Source organism: Perissodus microlepis, chromosome 14 (genome assembly GCF_051167445.1).
Source record: "Perissodus microlepis isolate ML-2025 ecotype Zambia chromosome 14, ASM5116744v1, whole genome shotgun sequence".
Classification (NCBI taxonomy): domain Eukaryota; kingdom Metazoa; phylum Chordata; class Actinopteri; order Cichliformes; family Cichlidae; genus Perissodus; species Perissodus microlepis.
Window position 1 is genome coordinate 6,721,314 of NC_140474.1, and position 19,743 is coordinate 6,741,056.

Below are 19,743 nucleotides of genomic sequence, written 5' to 3' on the forward strand. Positions count from 1 at the left end.
GGGGACAAGAATTGGGTGGACAATTATTTGAGATTTCGGCAAATCCACAAAGGGTCAAATATATACTTACACCCCCACTATTAGTTGTAAACATGTTCCTTTGCAAGTTGCACCTCAACCAGATCATTTTGGTACCCATCAACAAACTTCTAGTATCATTCTGGCACCCTTATGCTACAAAATTTGGTGTTCTTATGTTTGAAAGCTTCATCTTTACTCCACCTCTTGTCAATGCGGCTTAATAATTCAGTCTTTGTAAAATTTTTCTCCTGAAAGCATTTGGCTTGTGTCAATTTTGGAGCAGGAGCTTCTTCCTTGGTTGGAACCCTCTCAGTCCATGGCAAAGTAAAACTCACTCCACTGTGAATAGTGACACTGATGTTCTTTAAATTTCCAGTTCATGGCAGGCTTTAGTCTTGGTGGTTCCTGAACCTCTTAAACATTTTTCTCTTTCCTGAGGGCAACAGTTGAGATCCTCCTTCAGACCTTGGTAAACTGGTGATGTAACCAAACAACATGTACTTGCATACAGTTGTTTTAACCAATGATACTGAAAACTTTCATCAACTCTCATTTGAAGATTAGAATGGAATAGAGCTTTATTGTCATTGTACATGTACAATAAAAGTATGGGTGCTCCACACCAACTGTGCCAGAGGAAAAAAAAAAGAAAAGAAAAGAAAAAAAAAGAAGAAAAAAATCGGGCATGTATGTTGAGGGTCAAGTTCGATGCAATACATAAGCGTCCTGAAACAAAGAGTAGGTGAATGACTGTGCAGGAGATAAGAAATTTTTTTTTTTTATTTAAAAATATCTGCAATAAAATACACATTTACAAATATTTGGAAACAATTTAACTTTGCAGCTAGTACTAATATTGTGGAGAATTGAAGCATGGTCACATGTTACAGCAGAAGAGAAATTTTAAACTAAACCTGTTTGACCATTTTGTGTTTAGAGAAGGGAAATAAGTTTTTTTTTTCAGAGATTTCAGCTGAACTTGTGAACTGATCCATAGGAGGTAAGCTGCAATGAGCTTGCTGCCTCAGAGCTTTTAATTCAGAAGTCAGGGAGGAAAAATATAAAAAAACAAAACAAAAAAAAAAAAAAAAAAAGTGTTGAGAATTTAAGATATAGAGTTACATGTATGAAATAGGTAACAATCACACTGGAATCTACTGTGCAGGAAATAACATTATTCTCCATTAAAACATGATAAAAATACACAAAAATAAAACATTTATTTACATTCAAAAATATTTCATCAAGCCCCAAATCACAGTACATCTAAATTGTGTTGTAACTGCTCTTAAAGCACGTTCCTCACTGCAGCTACAATTGAGAGTAAAAGCCACTTCATGGATAAGAGTGTTTTGTTTTTGTTTGTTTTTTTAACTGTGGCACTCCTCCTCAGTCCTCATTTATGTCCATGCATTTGGCCTTATTTGACAATACAAACTAAACTCCTGTCTTTTCTTTGATCCAGCCACGGAATTTGGTAACTGTTGTATAGATGCCTGGTTTGTTTCTGCGAGCACAGCCATCACCCCAACTGACAACTCCAGCCAGGAACATACGATTGCCGGAAGGACTGGACAAAGGACCCCCAGAGTCTCCCTAAAGCAGAAAAATGCACAGGAACACAGGTAGACATGTTAGCATAGAGGCAATGGTGGGATGGGAGACAGAAGGACTCTGGCTAAAATAACATCTCTGATGGACAGAGTCTCCCACCCCATGCATGTAAATGTTGCTGAACTGCAGAGCTCCTTCAGTGAGAGACTGCTGCATCCTAGATGCACGAAGGAGCGTTTCCGCAGGTCCTTCCTCCCTGCAGCTGTCAGACTGTACAATCAGAACTGCTCCCGACAAACAGATGTTTACATCTGCGCTGTAACTGCAATAATTTAATCAAACGATTTGCACTACAACCTGGTTTGCCTCTTATCTGTAGTTATTTTTATTTAATTTAATAACTGTACAGTACTCTGTTTATAGTAACCATTGTCCATATGTAAATATGTAAGAAAAATTGTGTATCTTTCTGTTCTGTGTCCTGTGTACTGTTTGTTTGTTTGTATATGTGTCTTTCTGGCTGCTGTTACAACCAAATTTCCCCTTGTGGGACAATTAAAGGATTATTCTATTCTATTCTATTCTAATACATGGGGATGGTGTGGGGATATTATAAATATCCAATTATCCTCTTGACTTCTGCAGCGGGCCAAAAATGAAAATCAAAACAAACACATTAATTCTACTTTCTAAGGTGAAATTCCTCTGCTTACCCCATTGTATGAGTGCATGTCACATTCTATTCATATACTATTCATCAATATATCCAAGACGACCTAAAACTGTACATGTTCTCTCATGACATTTACAGATTTAGTTCAATCAATTAATTCCTCCATCTACATCATGCCACTGTCTGCAGCACAAGCAGGGTTTTTTGTGTTTTTCCCCAAAAAACAAGAAAGAAGAAAAAAAGAAGAATATAAAAGTACCTGACAAGCATCAACTCCTCCACTTAGAATACCAGCACAAAACATCCGAGATGTGATCTGGCCCTCCATCAAATCTTCGCACACAGCTTGGTTTATGATTCTGACTGAAGCCTTTTGGAGCACTACTGCAACAGATCCTGAAACAAACACACACAAAGAGGAAGTCACATCACTGGGCATCTTTAAAAAGTTGAAAATGCTTGTATTACAAGTGGTGTTTATATAAAGATATATAGTAGTTTACATTGGCTGATTTACAAGGTGTGTACAAACCCAAAGAATAATTACTAAAACTAAATCTTAAACACAGAAAAACAAGAGAAATTATTTCATTTTATGCTGATTTAATGTTGAGCTCAAGTTCAGGCTTTTATATTTTTAGTTTTGGTGGCTACAAATATTTAATAGTTAAAGTTAAAGTGACAAATCATTTACTCACCTCCTTCTCGTGTGGCACCCCACCCAGTGATCCACACATCCTGGCCAGGTGGAAACTCATGTTGCGGAGCTGGCAAGCAGATGGGTTTTATGTAGTCACTGTAGGTGACAGGACTGTCCAGCTCCATCAGGGCGATGTCATTGTCAAAGGTGAATTGGCTGTAGTTAGGGTGAGGTATGACCTGCTTCAGATTCCTCTTTTGAACTGGACTTTCTAACATTTTCTGTGTATGAACGCCAAGGTAAATTTCCCAAGAGCCAGGCTGGGAGAGTCTGAGGAAGTAAGCAACAAAACGGATGAAGGATTTTATTCACGGTCTCAATTATTAATGAACTTATAATAATTAGCATATTATGTGGCACTATATATAATTCCCATTATATGGCATTTTTAAAATATACTTTAAGTCTGATTTCTCAGCGCTTGTTGAATATAATAAGATGTGAGTCTGGCTGTGATAACTGCTTGCAAAATGGCAAGGGCCAAATTATTTTTCACCACATTCAAGGATTTTGTTGCAATTTAAAAAACGTTCAATTTACATCTTTCAAGTGAAACTATTAAATTCATGATTTGCTTATTTTAGCTTTATTATTTAAATAATTTAAGCTTTTCTTAGTTTTATTAAAGTGTATAACAGAGTTGTTGTTATACTGACTGCGTACCATACTCTACTCTATGTAAAGATATTTAAAGTCTTGAAAAAAGGATAAATTAACTGAAGTCACACAGAATTTGTAAACAACTTTGATTTTTCTAAAGTAGACTTAAAAATAATGTACTGAGGACAAATATTAACTCTGTTATACTCCAATGGTACTCATTTTCATTCATTTGGATTATAAGATCTTCTAAATATGTAAAATATGAAAAATAAACAAACAGAGACAAATAGCTCTCATTTTACACGGAGAGAATATAAGATCGTATTTTTCACAAAAATCAATGTACTGTGTCAAAGAGGGACAAAGAATAGGGTAAGAAGTTACTTTAAAGAGTCTTCATCTTGCACACAATGGGCAGCAGTGACCAGCCATTTTGGACTGATGAGGGATGCGCCACAGACGTGACCGACTTTTTTGGCATGGAGGCTGACCTGCCAAGGAAACTCCCCTTGTTCTGCATTCTGCCCACCTACAATACGTTGGGTCCTCCCACGTGTCCCACAGTCTGCAAAGTAAACAACAAATCAGTCAAAGGGCTGGTGTGCTGCAGCTTATTGTGAACTGGGTGGAGCTCCACACCTGTTTGGATAAGATAACCTAAACTGCACAGGTGAAGGATGAATGATTAATTTAAATGTGATTTTTTTCTGACATACCGCAGTTCTCCTCATCAGATCTATCACCACAGTCCGGCGTCCCGTCGCATTCTGGATTCACTTTACTGATGCATTTATTGTCTTTACATTTGTATGTAAAATCTGTGCAGCCTACAGTTAAACCTAAGGAGAGAAGAAAAGGAGAAAAATCAATCCAAAGCTAATTGTCAGTCAATCCATCTCTAGCCATTTCTCTCTCGCTCTCTCCCACCATCTATCTATATGTATAGTAAAGTTGGGCTTATCTGTTGTACCTCCTGTGGCTTTTGTACAGTCTTGTTCATCTGTTCCATCCCCACAGTCGTCCTTTCCATCACATTTCAGCTTCTCGGAAACACATTTGCCATTCTTACACGTTATTTGCCCAGATTCACACCCACCTAATACAAAAAGTAACAGGCACGTTTAAGCATTTCCAGTGCTGATATGAAACATACTCCATCAATGTTACAAGGCCTTACAATCCATCTCATCTGTGTTGTCTCCACAGTCATTGACGCCATCACATTTCCAGAACTTGGGCTTACAGAATCCATTTCTACAACTAATATCAGTTGAATTGCAGCCTGGGAAGGGGGGATAATGAACATTAAACATTAAAATGATTCTCAGGATGTGACAAATCCTCTCATAAGAATAAAGAGAGCAATTAAAAAAAAATGTGTAGTCTTAGCATCACGAGTAAATGGTACTTACTGCATTCCACCTCATCACTCATGTCTCCACAATCATTCCAACCATCACATCTTAGTGCCGGCTTAATGCAGTTGTTATTTCTGCACTGGAACCTGTCTGGACAAGCTGTGAATGGCATGGTTAACATGAGAAACACTGTCCTAATGTCAAGGAATACTCATTATTTGAAAGAAACTAAATTGCTTACGATTTTGGATGTCAATGGCCTCATATTGTGCGAAAAAGCCGTGGTCCACACGAGACTCATCAGAATAAAACACCACAGTCATTTTGTTGGTGCTGCTGGTTTCTGTCACTGACCCATCAGGTTTTTCTCCACACCATCTGAAAAAATGAAATGTACAAGCAATGACACACCTGCTTTGTTCTGGCATTCGCGTTTTTTTAAAGCACAACAAGCACTCACTTCTTTCCGTTGACCTGCACATAGTCTTTGTCACAGTTTGTGTCTTTCTTTCCCAGCTGGGACAAGAGTAACCTTTTGAATACGAGCTTCACTACCTTCCCAGCAGGGACCTTAATGACAATAAAAAAAGATTAAAACTACATCCCACAATGGGATGCGATCTTCAGGGGTGGTACAGAGCAGAAATATGCACAAAACACGTCATATTGTTGAGTAGTACGCCATTTAAGGGACTGACCACTCACCTCAATTAACCACTCACATGTAGTTTTAGGAGGGTAGTAATTTGGGTAGTTGGGAGAAGAAAAGTTGCCTTTTGAACCTATCAGCTTCTCACCACATGCTATAGCTGTTCAAAAAAAAAAAAAAAAAAAAAGAGAGAAAAAGATGCATCAGCACAAATGTCAAACACTTAAGTTGTTCCTTAAAAAACTGCAGGTAAACTTTAACTCCTACCTCTATTTCCTGTTCGAACTTGTGAGACTTGTGCTCTAAAACCTGGGAAGGACTGGTCATGAGTGGCCATTGTCACCAACATTACATTGCCAGAGGACAGAAAGCTCAAACGTTTACTAGGCAAATATTTGCCACACAACCTGTAGAAAGCAAAGAGAAAACAATAACGCTCTGAACACACTGCTAACAGACTGATACACAAGGAAGTTTTGGTCCTTTAAAAAGCACATCATATTTCACTCTTTCGTGACATGGATTCATCCCCTGCCTTCCTTCACGTGTGGTTAAATTACTTTTTACTATCGTTCAAAGTTACGTATAAAACGCTTAAAAATCAGCTTCTTGGCAGAATTTCTTTTCACATAATAAGAAAATGTAACAGTGCATTACCTCTGAAAGTGACTCATTTTACAGAAGAGGTTATATTTAGCTTCTCTACAGAAAAATGTTTACAGAAAAGTGTTTCGCTATTGCACTTATCTCATCAGGGCAGAGAAACCACTACCCACACACTCGTAAGTCTTTCCTGTGGAAAGCTTTCTGTTTTCTGATTACATGTAGTCTTGGTTATAACTAACAGTTACATTTACAGCTTCAGTCAAAGTGCTCAACAAATTCTGAACAAATTATTTGCAAGTGCTATTAATCTAAAATGAGGTTTAACCAACATAACTGCACCATTATGTACAGTTCGACGAAAGTTTCTTAATAAGTAACTCCTCCAAACTTAAAAGCAAAATATGCACCACTTAATATTGTACCATAAAAACTAAATATGTTTTCAGCAAACAGGGAACTGAGTGAAAAGTGTCTGCTGCTACAGATTGTGATAAAGGGGTTGCTTGATCTCACAACAGTGAACAGTAACCATATACTGTGTTCACTGCACATATGGAGAACAGGAAGGGCAGTTAGGAGATTTAATACCTAAGAAAAACAGCACATCAGTAATTTGTGAGTATTTTGGGTTTGAGACTGGAAACGTGCACCAGAAACAGGTACTGCAAAACCTGTTGCACTAAAGTTGTAACATCTAGCAGAAACGCAACCAACTTATACCGGCACTTGAAAAATCACCACAGGCTTTTGCATGAAGAGTGCATGACAAAAAAGTCTGGCGAAGAGTCAAGTGAAAGTGGTGCTTAGGCTCATTGTCGCAAACAGCCTGCAATTACTGCATCTTTTGCCAGTTTAACTCCGTTAGACATGAGCAGCAAAAGACATTGGGAGATGACTAATGCCATAAAACACTACTTTCGAACTGGTTTCTGATGAGTGATGGACTCCGCCAGAGCCGACCTTTGTCACCGATTCTGTTCAGAATTTTATGGACAGAATTTCTAGGTGTAGCCAAGTGGCTTTTACTCGGGTGGTCTCAGAATCTCTGCTTTTCGCAGATGAGAGGTTTCTGTTGGCTTCATCTTTATTTCATTAAGTTTAATTTTGTTACCGTTACTTTTCAATTTTCCTTAAAAAGATGATTATGTCATTTTCTATCATCTTTATAAATATTACTGTAAATTTTGAATTTTGTGCTGAAGCTTAATTTGAAGAAACTCATGAATCGAATTGAAAACGCAATATCTGCCAGAAAAATCACAATTAAATCATTTCCTAAAATCTTTAAGCTGCACTCCAGAGTTTACTAGCAGATTGTTAGCAGTCAAAAAGTACCAAATTTACACTTTAGTAAAAGAAATGTCAATGCAAAAGCATCAGTAGGAACATGCTTTCATATTTTACTGTAATCCTTCAGTGAGATCAGTAGTATTTCATTGTTTTACAGAAAAAATGAGCTCAATGAAGCACAATAAAAAAAAAAAAACATGTAAAAAATTGGTGTGATGATCACGATGATAAATATTAACATAATAATAATAATAATAAAAATGATAATAATAATACCAGATGTAGCAATGTTTTTTTATCTGAAGGAATCTTGAAACTGATGTTTTAAAGGGCTAACTCACTCTACCATAACCAGACTCTCGATGGGCACCAGGGAATCGTAGATTTTGATAAAATCATTCTCGCAGCTCTCTTCCAGTTCAAATGTTTCAAATACCAGCTTGACTACATAGCCGTGGTCAGCTCTCAGCTGCCACTGGATGAAGGTGTTAGGAGGATACGGACTGTTGGGAAAACCCGGCGACTCGATCTGTCCTATATAATCAACCTTGGCATGCTCTGCAAACTGCAGATTATCTGAAAGAGAAACATTAAGATTTAGAATTTAAGCTTGTGAATCACTGTCACACATTTTAAGACAGATATAATAATATTACTATTACTAAAAGTATGCAAATGAAATGTAGTTTCGTTAGTGGTCATGACCATTCTGCAGTAAGCTTTTTCCATTTTTTGATGTAAGTGAAACTGAATTTAAAAAATGGTTATTTATTAAAAAAAAAAAAAAATTTGGTATGGAAAAAAGAAGTAAACAAGCGCCCTTTTGGTTTCTACTCAACTCCATGGCAGAAAAATGTTCTACTCTAAAAAGAGACTAACAATAGTGAAGAAAGGTGTCGTCCCTGGTAACATGTTCTATAGTGTAAGGTATATGTGGTTTACTATTTTCGGTCTATGTAGAGGATTTGTTAGTAGCACTACTACTGAAATGTTAAAAACAAAAAACAAAACTTGAACACTTACCCTTAAAGGATCTTAAAAACATGCGATCATCCAGAGCTGTAAAGTTGAAAAAAAAAAAAAGAAGTAAAAAGACACAAGGTTAGGACTGACTGAAAAACAATCACAACCAGATAGAACGTGACAACTGACAATATAACAAACAAAAGTGTATGTTTGATATAGAATGACAAGCAGTTGCTTTCACTGTACCTGAAGTGACCACATTTTCAAAAGTCAATTCACTGATAGACATGCGCATTTTTTTCACTAGCTTATCTACTGAAGTCATTTCGTTGTCGACCACTCTTTCTTGCCCCACGGGGATGTTGAACTCAGACAGGTAGTAGGCAATGACGCTGCCTTCACTAAGAGCAATGACAGCAGGGTTAGAAACAACAAACACATGACCATTACACACACATATACATACATACATGGCAAGTTTGAAGGATTTATTCCTTCACACTTCATGAGCTTACCTGAAAGCCTGAACTGTAGACTCGCGGTAGTATTTTGACAATTGAGGACTTTTGGAATAGACGACTTTAAGCTGAAAAGAGATTGAAGCAAAATCATAAAAATGAAATGAAATGAAAAATGAAAATAGTGTTGACACACAGAAGTTGGTGGCATTCTTACCTGTGAAATCACCTGCTTTGCTAAAGCCTTAAACTCTGGAGTGCTGGCGTTCTCATAGTCGTTGATAAATGCCTGGTTGGTGATCCGCATGGACCCGCTGTACATCCTCTTGACCCGCTGGTGTTTACGGACTATAGGATAACAAAAGACTCAATGTGAACCACAGCACAAGAAACGTGCTTAGTATTCACTACTGCTTCTTCTCCTATGCCAAGTGTTACTGCTGTTACTTCTTGTGGCTTTCAAATGTTTCTTTCTCTCATTGAGATTTAACTATCCCCTCAGTAAACCCTCGATTCTAGCTCTTTTAAATCACGAGCTTTAAAATTGTCTAAAGTTGTGTAGGTTTCCATGTGCAAACACACAAGCAGAATAAAAAGTTATTTTTGAACTTTTGAAAACCACGTATGCTTATATATTTTTACACATTTATAGAAATAAACTTGGGACTGCATTTGTTTCTTGAAGCTTGTCAGATTTCGGTGAAATTTGATGCAACAGATTGCAACTGTTAGAGAATTACAGATGAGTAGAGATGACTCATGCATGCCACAAATATAGGAATGATTTAGTTACTTAATCTTTAGCAATAAGCTTTCAACCTTGTGTTTTTTACTGTAAATTTAATTTTGTTTTTATGACATTTATTCATTGTTTATCTGTAGCAGAGTGTGTACCATTCGTTCAACGCTGCAGGTTTTGAACAAAATGTACGTGCAGTACATTTGCCTATTAAACAGAGATGTACTTACAGTGGAAATGCCAGACTAGTATTCCAGCCATAAGAGCTACAAGAGCGGCCAAGATCACCACGCCAATCACAGCCCCAGTTTTCCCTGGGTGCTTTTTCTTCTCAAGCCTTTTGGTGTCCGATGTTTGTAAGTGGAAATCATTATCCCAGTTTTTGTCCTTGATGAAAGACAGTCAGTTAAACAGATGAGAGAAAGATCAACATGTAAAACTCAGGTGCATTAATATCAGCCAGCTCTAAATATTAATCAAAATTACAGAGGTTTAGACTTGTGTAGATAAAGGTGCAAAGGAGAGCAAAGCAAAGCATCTCACGCCCTCATGAAAAGATGATCATAAAGATAAGCAACAGCAGCAGACAGCAAGCCAACACTTGTGTATTTAAGGAATGTCCCTGCTATTGGTGACCTACATAACTCTGTTCTCAGATACAAGAAGTGTGACACATTGAAGCTTGAAATGTTATAATAGTTTTCTTTTGAAATATATTTTTCCAACTGAAAGAGACATATTAAAAAAATCTGTGAGCAAAAAATTGGCTCGTGAGCAACAGAAAAGAGAGATTCACTGTCTTGTGCTGTTAATGAATGAAACGAGAACTTCATGCCATGACTCATGCTCTGCTGTTACCTTTCAGAGGTGAGACTGGGGGGGAGGGAGTACAAAGGTTTCAGCATGTAAAATCCTGTCAAACCTGCTTGGCGGCAACTACTCACAAACAACATGTTTCTGTAAGTGCTTTGTGTAGCGTAACATTGATAAAAGAAATAAAAGACTACGACATGCTTTTGCCTTTTTTTTGCTTTATAAACCACTGGAAAGGCTTTCTTTCTGCCTGTTTAAACTTGAAGCTCATTATATAATTAAATAATATATTATTTTCCACTGATGAGGTCATGACTCAAGCATATAAATGTGCTGCTTTGGCAGAATAGTTATTTGTAAAGAGCAAGCTTTATATTTGTCACAATTAATCAAAATGTTAAATGCTAACTGAAGAGTTTATGCAATCTATAGCCACTTCATTGTTCTCATGTGTGGATTCACTGATCAAGTTGCAACATAAAGGGTCTAGGTTAATAAAAGGAAGAATATATCTCATAGAGCCCCATCTCCCTACTACTACTACTGTGGTTGCCTTTGCAACAAAAGATATAGTACTAAGATCCATTCATATATGTAAAAACAGTGTATTTTAACTCTCCGTGAAGCTCAAAATGTAAGTCTTAGTGTTAGGTTAAACTGTTAAAGAAAATTTCTTTAAATGGCCCAACATCTAAAATGTCAGGTTTTAACAGAAAATTGCTAATTATACTTGAAGAACACATACAATCAGAACAGTCCCAGCCCCTCTATCAACAACCACGACATGCACGGTGCAGCAGAGCAACGTAGAAGTCAAATACCATTCACACCTGCTCCACTGTGCAAAATCTTGACACTATAAGGGACTAATCACACAATAACACGTTTTATTTATCGACACAATGTTACAATGTAGAGTATTCTTGGATAGATAATAATCTACAAAGGAGAATGACTACAGTGAACAAGTTGAAACAAGGTGGAGGAATTCAGACAGCAACCTTGGGAGGGCCAGCTGCTCTGGGAACTGTGAAGGTTCCTGCATGTTTTTATGTCCAAACCCCTCAAAAATATATGCCGAAGTTACTTGATGAAAAGAAGGTTATCTAGAGTTTTGAGTACTTTTTGTCGACAGGTTCTGAAACATTAATTTCTGGCATTCTGCAGATTGGAAGATCCCATAGCTCATTTTGTTGAGTGTAATTAATGAGCTTTGGGAATGCAGCCACATAAGCAGAATTATTAGAGTTTTCCATACATCCACCCATCCTCTTCTACTTATTTAATTCATGGGTTGCAGGGGGGCTGGACCCTATCCCAGCTGCTGCCATAAGGTGAGAGGTGGGGTACGCCCTGAGAGACAGACACTGTCACATTCACCCCCACGGGCTATTTAGAATCACTAATTAACCTAACCCCGCAAAGTGCCATTCTTTGGATTGCGGGAGGAAGCCGGAGTACCTGGAACAAACCCACACAGACCCAGTGAGAACATGCAAACTTCACACAGAAAGTCCCTGACCAGACGAACTCAGAATCTTCTTGGTGTTAGGGAGCAGTGCAAACCACCACCAGCTTTTATTAGTTTCCTTGTAAAGGTTTGTTTTTGGTCATTATGATACGATATTATGATATACTGATTACATTTGTAAGATTTTAGAAGTATAGTACATGCATGTTACTATATTAGAATACAATTTACACAAACACTGAGTAACTTGTTATTGAGGCTCAATAAACAGATGCACAAATAACTGTGTGGCTATGTGGCACTGATTGTCTCAGTGTGTGCATTAATCGATGTCTAGATACTCATTAAATACTCTTTAGCTATTAATTACTAATTTTGGTGATTTAAAAAGGTGAAAAGCTGAAAAGGGAGTGTGGGTTGCTCAATCAACTGCTCTCGTCTGTACATGAAACTGAAAACTGTTTCTGAGTATTGAAGTTCTTTTCCACTCACTAACTTGTTTGTCTGTAGGCAAACCAGTTTTTGCTGAGTGAGTCAGTCAAGATAGCACAGCTTAATACACTGACATCAAGTAAGTGTGTGTGTGTGTGTGTGTGTGTGTGTGTGTGTAACACAAACACAAGTAGCCTTACACTTTAAGTCTGAAAAATTTGCTGAGTGGAGATGTTTCTACCCACACGTCTTTCACTGTGTTTCTACGGCAATTTGGTTGACTTCGTCTATGCATGAGTATCAGGAAATAAGTGAAAGCAATGTGAAGCCCCATCACTAACCTTACAAAAAGAAACAAGTGACTTACCGACGCTGGGGTGTATCGCGGCCCACTGCTTAAGTGATCCATCTTGGGGTCACTAATCAAATGGAAAACGACTTGAAACGTCTGAATTTCTCCTCCTCCTCTTCGCCCTACCACTCCTTCTAAAAGCCGATTTCCGAGGTGAACCTGCAGGCCTTTTTTTTTTTTTTTTGTTCTTCTTTGTTTTTAAATGTGTTAATTCGACAAATAAAAACAAAAAACAAAAGAAAAATGTGTTTTTGTCCTTAAAAAAGGCTCCTCTCAGTCGAGGGGTTCGCAAATGTCTCCCTGACGAGAACGCGTCGCCTACCTGCGTGACAACAGGTGACTACCAGACCAAACAACCTAGAAAAAAAAAAGTTTTTCCGGCAGCTTCAGGTTTCTGTCTCCACCCCACACACCTGTAACGACTTCCTGTTTACTTGACACGGGCGAAACATATGAAATAAAATAATGGGAAATCTATTAGATTAGATATAGATAGCGCGAGAACTGTCTTTTCTTTAATGGTGGCTGTTTTAGGTTTCACTGTAAAGGAGAGGATACACCTGTTTACGAGGTGGGGCTAGAGTTCAGGTATTCATTCAGGTGAACTGCGCTTCCAGTTCTTGGAAAAACGCTTTATTGTGATCTTATATTTGGGATTTCTACAAATATCAGCATAATTAAAGTAGGACAATGATTTAATTGTGTGATTTTTATAATTATGTTAAAGCTTCACTTATAGTTAGTATCAGTCATGTGATTGCGTGGGCTCATTCGTGAAACAGTGATGAATCACTTCTGAATCACCTGCGTTTTTTTTTTCTTATAGTGAAACGGTTTTGTTATGCCGCCAAACAGAAACAAGTCCGCGAGACTCATTCAACCAGAGTATCAAACCGCAGAACATGGCGGACTGATATAAGCTGATGAATCCGTCTGATACAGAAAATGAATGAGAACTCTTTGAACTAGTTGAAGTACGGAAGAGGATTAGGGCCACTGGGGGAGAAAAAAAAGTGGGCACGTCTTTTTTTTCTTCTTTTCTTGAATTCTGAGAAAAAAGTCAGAATTCTGACTTTAATCTCAGAATTGACTTTTTTCTCAGATTTTTTTTCCAGTGGCCCTAATCCTCTTCCGTATTGAAGTGATTATTTTAGTGCAATGAAAACTAAGTAGGCTGTTCCGTTTTCTTAAACGCTTATATTTTCTGGTTTTCATTAAACTAAACATGATTACATTTTGGACAGCCGATCAAACAGAAATTAGTGGTATTATTATTTCTACCTTGAGTTTTTATGTGTAGATTACTTTGAAAGTCCAATTAAAGCACTTCTTAAGTATTAACTTTTGCTCCCACTACAAAAAAACAAAAAAGCTATTTATGAAACAAAAAAACAACACACCCATATGTAAGTTGTGAGTTTATTGATGTGTATCCCCCTTGTAACCATAAATCTGTTTCCACTGGTGTCAATCAAAATGTTTTAAATCACTAATATGCATAATATATTAGTTCCCAGTCCCCTCCACAATCAAGCAGGCTATTACAAGATTGAAGCCGTTTGGGTGCATAGTGAGACAGTCACATACAGAGATACTGTCACAGGAAGAGAAAGAAAAATAGAAAACAAGAAAAAAAACTCAAATATATATATATATATATTTTTTTTTTTTCATATAAGAACAATGCACACCACATGGAATCCTCTGGAAAAAAGCCATGATTGCAACATCAACTATACAGGCATACAAAGACAATACTAAGATAAAGAGAGAGAAAAGAGGATCCTAGGATTCAGTTTACTTGTTTGTGTCGATCTCTAAGCTGTAAAATTACACAAGTTGCTTTTTTAAAATCTTTCTTCCAGAAACCAGTTCTCCAAGCTTCAACTTTCTGTGTGTCTCTGTCTGCCTGCACAGCCCTCCAGCTCCAAACTGTTTTCAGGTAGCTTTGATGTATGGCCGGCCCAAGCATGTCCCAGTGCCCAAATCCTAAAATCAACACTGCAAAATTTGTTACACATCCCAATAAAAAAAGCTAAAATTTTATTACCAGCCAAAATTCATACTTTTTTTTTTTTTCACAAAAAGGTAGACTGAGTCATTTCCTAGATTTCTTGTTCCACACTACGCATATTGTTTTATTTGTGCCTCTGGACTAGCACTGCTATAAGTTTCCATACTATTCTTTACTTTATGACCAGCAAACTAGCTAGAATATGAATGCACATCATTCCTAAATTTGTATTCAGAGTAGCCTCACTTATACTGTGTTTTTACTTCAGATGATGTGTGCAACACTGAAGAACCCCCTTTAAAAACAAAGCATTGTGCATTGTCTGTTTGTGGCATGTCTTTGCACACCTCAGTCTATGTGACACTACACTGAAATTAAAACCTAAAGGGCGTCTGTGAAATACATAGCATGGAAATGGCTTCCATAATACATTCAACTATGTAACACATGTCAGTAAGTCTTTTTATTTACTGAACTTCCCTAATGATAAAATATTTGTGTGGGTAGAAGGGAATACATCATCACATTCACTTAGTAAGGGGTTTGGAGCAGGGTTTGTGAGATGTATTTGAGCTGGGGGCCTGTGCACACCTTCCCCGAAGCTTTCTTATTGTGTGCCTGCAAACATTCACGACCACAAAGCTAAGAACCCTAAACCAACTCATAACGTCTCCCCTGGGGGAAAAAAAGGTGGAATAAAAACATCTATTCTTATATATATATTTCAGTTGTATATGTATACAGCATTTTGTTATCATAACAAAGAACAGAAAGTAAATAATTCATGATTTCACTTTTTTCTCAGTTGTTGTTTCACTAAACGTTTTAATTGGTACAAAGAACCTTCATATACAAGCAATCTATCGAGAGGAAAAAGAACAAAACGTCAATTAGTTTTGAGAATACCATCAGAAACTGCATGAATGACACTTTGCATGATGGGGAAACAAAAGCATAGTGTCTAGTAAGCGGGTTTATTGATGGCTGCTCAAAAATAATGAAATTTAATATGATTCGCCTTTCAAAAAAAAAAAAAAAAATAAAAAGAAATGTCCGGAAAAAAAATGTTATACATCTTGATCTGAGATAGCTGTATGATAATTACAGATAAATCTGCAGAATCACATTTTCCATTATGCAAACTGGCAAATACATCACCTTTTAAAAAGAAACATGATCAAAAAGAGCACTATAGTACAATAGTAGCAGTAGTAGAAGTAGTAGCATTACTTAAGGATTGTTTTGAACAAACCAGTAAATGGAGTTTGGATGTATGCAAATGATTTTAACAATAGCATCGTGTTGGTCAGTAGTATGCTCCCCCTCGGTTGCCATCCTCTTATCAGACTCTACAGCACCCCATGTAGGCTCTGGTTAGATTTGCATCTGCTCTAGGTATTTGTAGGTGGGATTTTCATAGCCGTGGTTCTGCATCTTGTTCAGATGTCGTTCCTCTGGTGTCAGCATGGGGTCAACCTGCAAGATAGAGAGATAGATAGACAGATGCACTTTTTTAAAAATAAGACCACTACAAAGGCCTACATATGACAACTCTTCATGCTGTGGCATACATAAATGCTGCAGGGGGACAATAATCTAATTTGCATTTCCATATCCAGCTCTATTCATATACGTCCTGATAATTTAATAGCTAGCTGATACTTGGAATAAGAAGAGCCACAGTTCATTAGAGAGCTCTGCTGTGTGGTTATGCGCCCTCCAAATAACAGGTGGCTTACCTCCACAATGCCGTGACTGATTGTGCCATATTGCCTTTTCCTCAAAAGCACCAGGCTGGTCACAATCACAGTTGCTATGGCCACCGCGATCACCAGCAAGCCAATCAGTGCACTGCTACCGAAGCTGAAGTCTTCTCCCAGAGGGCGGTAGGACTCCTAACAGGGAGAATGAGTCAGGGAAAGACAGGGAGAGCAGTCAGGAGACAACAAATGCAAACACAGCAGACCACTGAAGCAATGAAAAGAAACAGTGAAGTTGTTTTTCTGCAATAATGAAGACACTGCTACCTCATCCTACCTCGTTCTATTTAGCCATTCTGAACACAAGATTCCCCTGGACCTTTTTATGTTTAGGGTACAGAGGAATCTTGTAGTAGCTGCTACTTCTGTGATATACATATAATGAGTGGAAACATGAATATGAACGTGTCATTTGAAAATAGATCTGCTATGCTGTGCAGTTTGCCTCCAAAGCTGCACAGATTCCCAAGGCACTACTGCCTTTGCTTACTCTCTGTCCCTTTAAAGAGAACTGTTGGCAGTGATCGTTTTTTGGGCAAGTTTTGTAGGTGGTTCACTGCTAAATCAATAAAATCAGATCAATTGCAACTGTGACATGAGGTATGATTTGTTATCACGATCAATAGTCATAATGTAATTCATGTAAGAATTTCCCTTTAAAACCCGAGACAGTAAATTATTAACAAGAGTGAACTGAAATGAGATTTCAGCCATCCTTCAAAGTTGCTTTAAAATTAGAAAATAAATTAAGTGGAAAAGAGCCGACTCTTTAAGCTACGTTACGAAACCACAGAGACAAAATCAGTTTTTTTGTTCTTTGGGACACGATTGACTCGTGAATAGTGTGTGCACATGCATGCCAGGTATCTTTGTGGAGGATTGTGTAGTATCTTGGCTAGTTCGATATATGCACACAATCGCAGTCACCTCCGCTCATCTTCACAATCTAACCTGACACATATGACACAAACTAATCATATGTGGACAGCCACTGGGGTAAGGGGGGGAGGGGATTTCACCGCTCGGTCTCACACATAAGCTGAGCACGCCCAGTTTGTGTGGATTCACATCCATCATATGAACCGAGATTTTCAATGTGTACATTCAAATACAGTCACATAACAAGCATGCACCCATGCAGAAATAACCAAAACAAGTTAGCCTCAACAAAATATGGTGATAAAAGTGAGGGGTTCAGGGGTCTGTTTCAGTGCAGTTGTTGTTGTTGTTTTTAAAAAAATAAATTCTGTTCTTTTTATTTACACAACCATCAGCTGCAGAACTGGTGTCTTTGCACACTCCCACACTCCCTCCTTCTTTCATCTTCTCCCACTACTGATAACTACAGTTCCCCAGAGAGCCCTTTGGAGGGTGCTGCTGTACTCACCAGCTCATCATCATGCATAACGCTGACTCTCTCTGCACTGTAAACCACTTCTTTAACATCCAGTGACTCATCAATCACCTGTCAACACAGACAGGGGAGCCCAGGTTACACTCACCACAACGTGTGTGTGAGATCGTGCATGTACGACAGAGAGAAATAGGAAGAGAGAGGCGGGGGAGAGTGAGAGGGTGTGAATGTGCAACGCAGTAAACTGTTAAGGATTATCTGTGTTTGGGTGATGATACATTTGGAGCTGTCTTGTTCAAACTGGAAGGAGAGAGGGAGGGGGGTTGCAAGCATCAACAACAGACTTTCTTCTAGGAACACAGTTAACAAGTCTTTCTAAGCAGACTGTCAGCCTCTCATTACTGAGAGCCCCGGTCTGAAGAATAAGCACTATGAGTGGAGTGGGTGTGTTCAGGAGGCAGAAACTAAATCTGCTGTTTGTAGAGACAGAGCACTCCAGAGTCTGTTTGTCACAGAACATAACCACGACGAACATTTTAGCTGTCACCACCATTTTTACATTTTTTTCCAGATTGCTTCGCTTTCAAAAAAACAACCCACTAGCATTTCCAAAAAAATACATGCATGCACTCAAAAAACTTGCACAACTCACATTAACACAGACACGTAAAAGTACACGCAGCTTTACAGTTGATGTTGGATTAGCATGCGAAACAGCAAACATAACACTCGCGCACACAGCTGCCAAGCATAATTTGAAATCCATGAAGAAGACTGCTGCGCTTGGCAAAGGAAAGTAACATGCAATGACTGCTGAACAAAGTGTAGAGTTGATCTGAATGAGGGTCGGTTGGCAGAAGCCAAACGCCGACACGCAAATAGCTCAGTGTTAGTTAGCTGTAACTATGACAACATAGTTACTGGAATAATCTGTCTCATTAAATGCTGAACTTAAGAGCTATGTGAAAGCACAATGTACTCATTAATCTGTCTCATCAGCACAACTGTATCAAATTAGGGTTGTTGGAATGATATCTAACTGTTCGTGTCCTGTGTTTTGCTTTAACAATGCTTCTCTCAAGTCAGAAAGAAAAATATGTTTTGAGGCACGAACACAATCACAAACTGACAATAGAGCTCTTACCACATTCTCGCTGACCTTTGGTTTGCTGTTGATGATTCTCTCCTCAGCACCAATTAAACCATCTAAGCCAGACATGGCAGACCCTGGAGGAGGTAAAGGAGCACAGTCAATAACAGTAAGTTAGCACAAGCAAACAACCAAACTGGGATGGCGGTATCGGTGGTGGATAGCTGCACATAGATATCCAGCTACTGTCCTTGCACCCGTTGCATCAGTCTCCTTAGTTCACTGGTAACAACAAAGACCTTTCTTCCCCTCAGCACAGAGTGAGCACTGTGAGCATGACACTGACCTTCTACAAAGGCCCCCTCGAAGTGGTGCTTTGCATTTATCTGCAATTTCTCTGTAAACATGCAGTGAGTCACTGAACGAGACCCCACTAACGACTGTGAATATCCTGGTATTTTGTATCCCTCACATAACCGTATCACTGTAGTTCAACTCATACAAATCTTCAAAAATATATGCCACACTTACAGTTTCATACCAGGGACAAACACATCAGAAAAGGTAACGAGAGTAACATTCAGTATCAGCTTATTGCCTTCGGCGGGTGCTCTAATCTAGTCAGTACCAAACAATTAAGAATAATAAAACTGTCTTCTGATTCAGTGTGGGACAAGTATGCACGTTTGCAAGCCTCGTTGAGCAGTGGTGCCAATCACTCTGGCAGGGCAGGTTATCAGATTGTACTGCATGCTGCGCATAATCTTATATCCAGCTATAACAGTCACAGCAGCATGGGAACAATGGGACCACTCATGTATATAGATTTGATAAGTCCTG

The 19,743-nt window shown here is 38.3% G+C and overlaps 2 protein-coding genes across 9 annotated transcripts in view; both read right to left on the reverse strand.

Moving 5' to 3' along the window:
* Nucleotides 1–579: 579 nt before the first annotated feature.
* st14a (ST14 transmembrane serine protease matriptase a) lies at nucleotides 580–13,214 on the reverse strand. The gene is made up of 19 exons (XM_084951045.1): nucleotides 12,701–13,214; nucleotides 9,848–10,004; nucleotides 9,096–9,226; nucleotides 8,936–9,006; nucleotides 8,667–8,821; nucleotides 8,478–8,513; nucleotides 7,796–8,030; nucleotides 5,826–5,965; nucleotides 5,615–5,718; nucleotides 5,370–5,479; nucleotides 5,151–5,287; nucleotides 4,964–5,068; nucleotides 4,729–4,833; nucleotides 4,522–4,647; nucleotides 4,268–4,390; nucleotides 3,936–4,116; nucleotides 2,947–3,218; nucleotides 2,508–2,644; nucleotides 580–1,617 (listed from the first exon to the last, which is right to left on the reverse strand). The coding sequence occupies exons 1-19, from the start codon at nucleotides 12,740–12,742 to the stop codon at nucleotides 1,459–1,461; spliced, it is 2,526 nt and encodes an 841-aa protein (XP_084807171.1). The 5' UTR covers nucleotides 12,743–13,214; the 3' UTR covers nucleotides 580–1,458.
* Nucleotides 13,215–14,090: 876 nt separating this feature from the next.
* Nucleotides 14,091–19,743, reverse strand: part of aplp2 (amyloid beta (A4) precursor-like protein 2) — a 51,947-nt gene continuing 46,294 nt past the window's right edge. For 2 of the 8 annotated variants that reach the window (XM_084951050.1, XM_084951047.1), the window contains 4 exons: nucleotides 18,973–19,040; nucleotides 17,847–17,924; nucleotides 16,439–16,594; nucleotides 14,091–16,175 (listed from right to left, as the gene is read on the reverse strand). In XM_084951050.1, coding sequence (XP_084807176.1) covers nucleotides 16,074–16,175; nucleotides 16,439–16,594; nucleotides 17,847–17,924; nucleotides 18,973–19,040 — 404 coding nt within the window. In that variant the 3' untranslated portion in view covers nucleotides 14,091–16,073. Of the gene's footprint in view, nucleotides 16,176–16,438; nucleotides 16,595–17,846; nucleotides 17,925–18,957; nucleotides 19,041–19,743 lie in introns of all 8 variants that reach the window. The other 6 variants (XM_084951049.1, XM_084951046.1, XM_084951054.1 and 3 more) reach the window with 3 other exon arrangements.

Coding starts and splice junctions, on each gene's coding strand:
- st14a (XM_084951045.1), bottom strand. CDS start 12,742: ATGGATCACTTAAGCAGTGGGCCGCGATACACCCCAGCGTCG. Junction 8,514..8,666: donor TGAAAATGTGGTCACTTCAG/GTACAGTGAAAG, acceptor TCAACTTTACAG/CTCTGGATGATCGCATGTTT. Junction 1,618..2,507: donor GAGGAGTTGATGCTTGTCAG/GTACTTTTATAT, acceptor TTTCTGCTTTAG/GGAGACTCTGGGGGTCCTTT.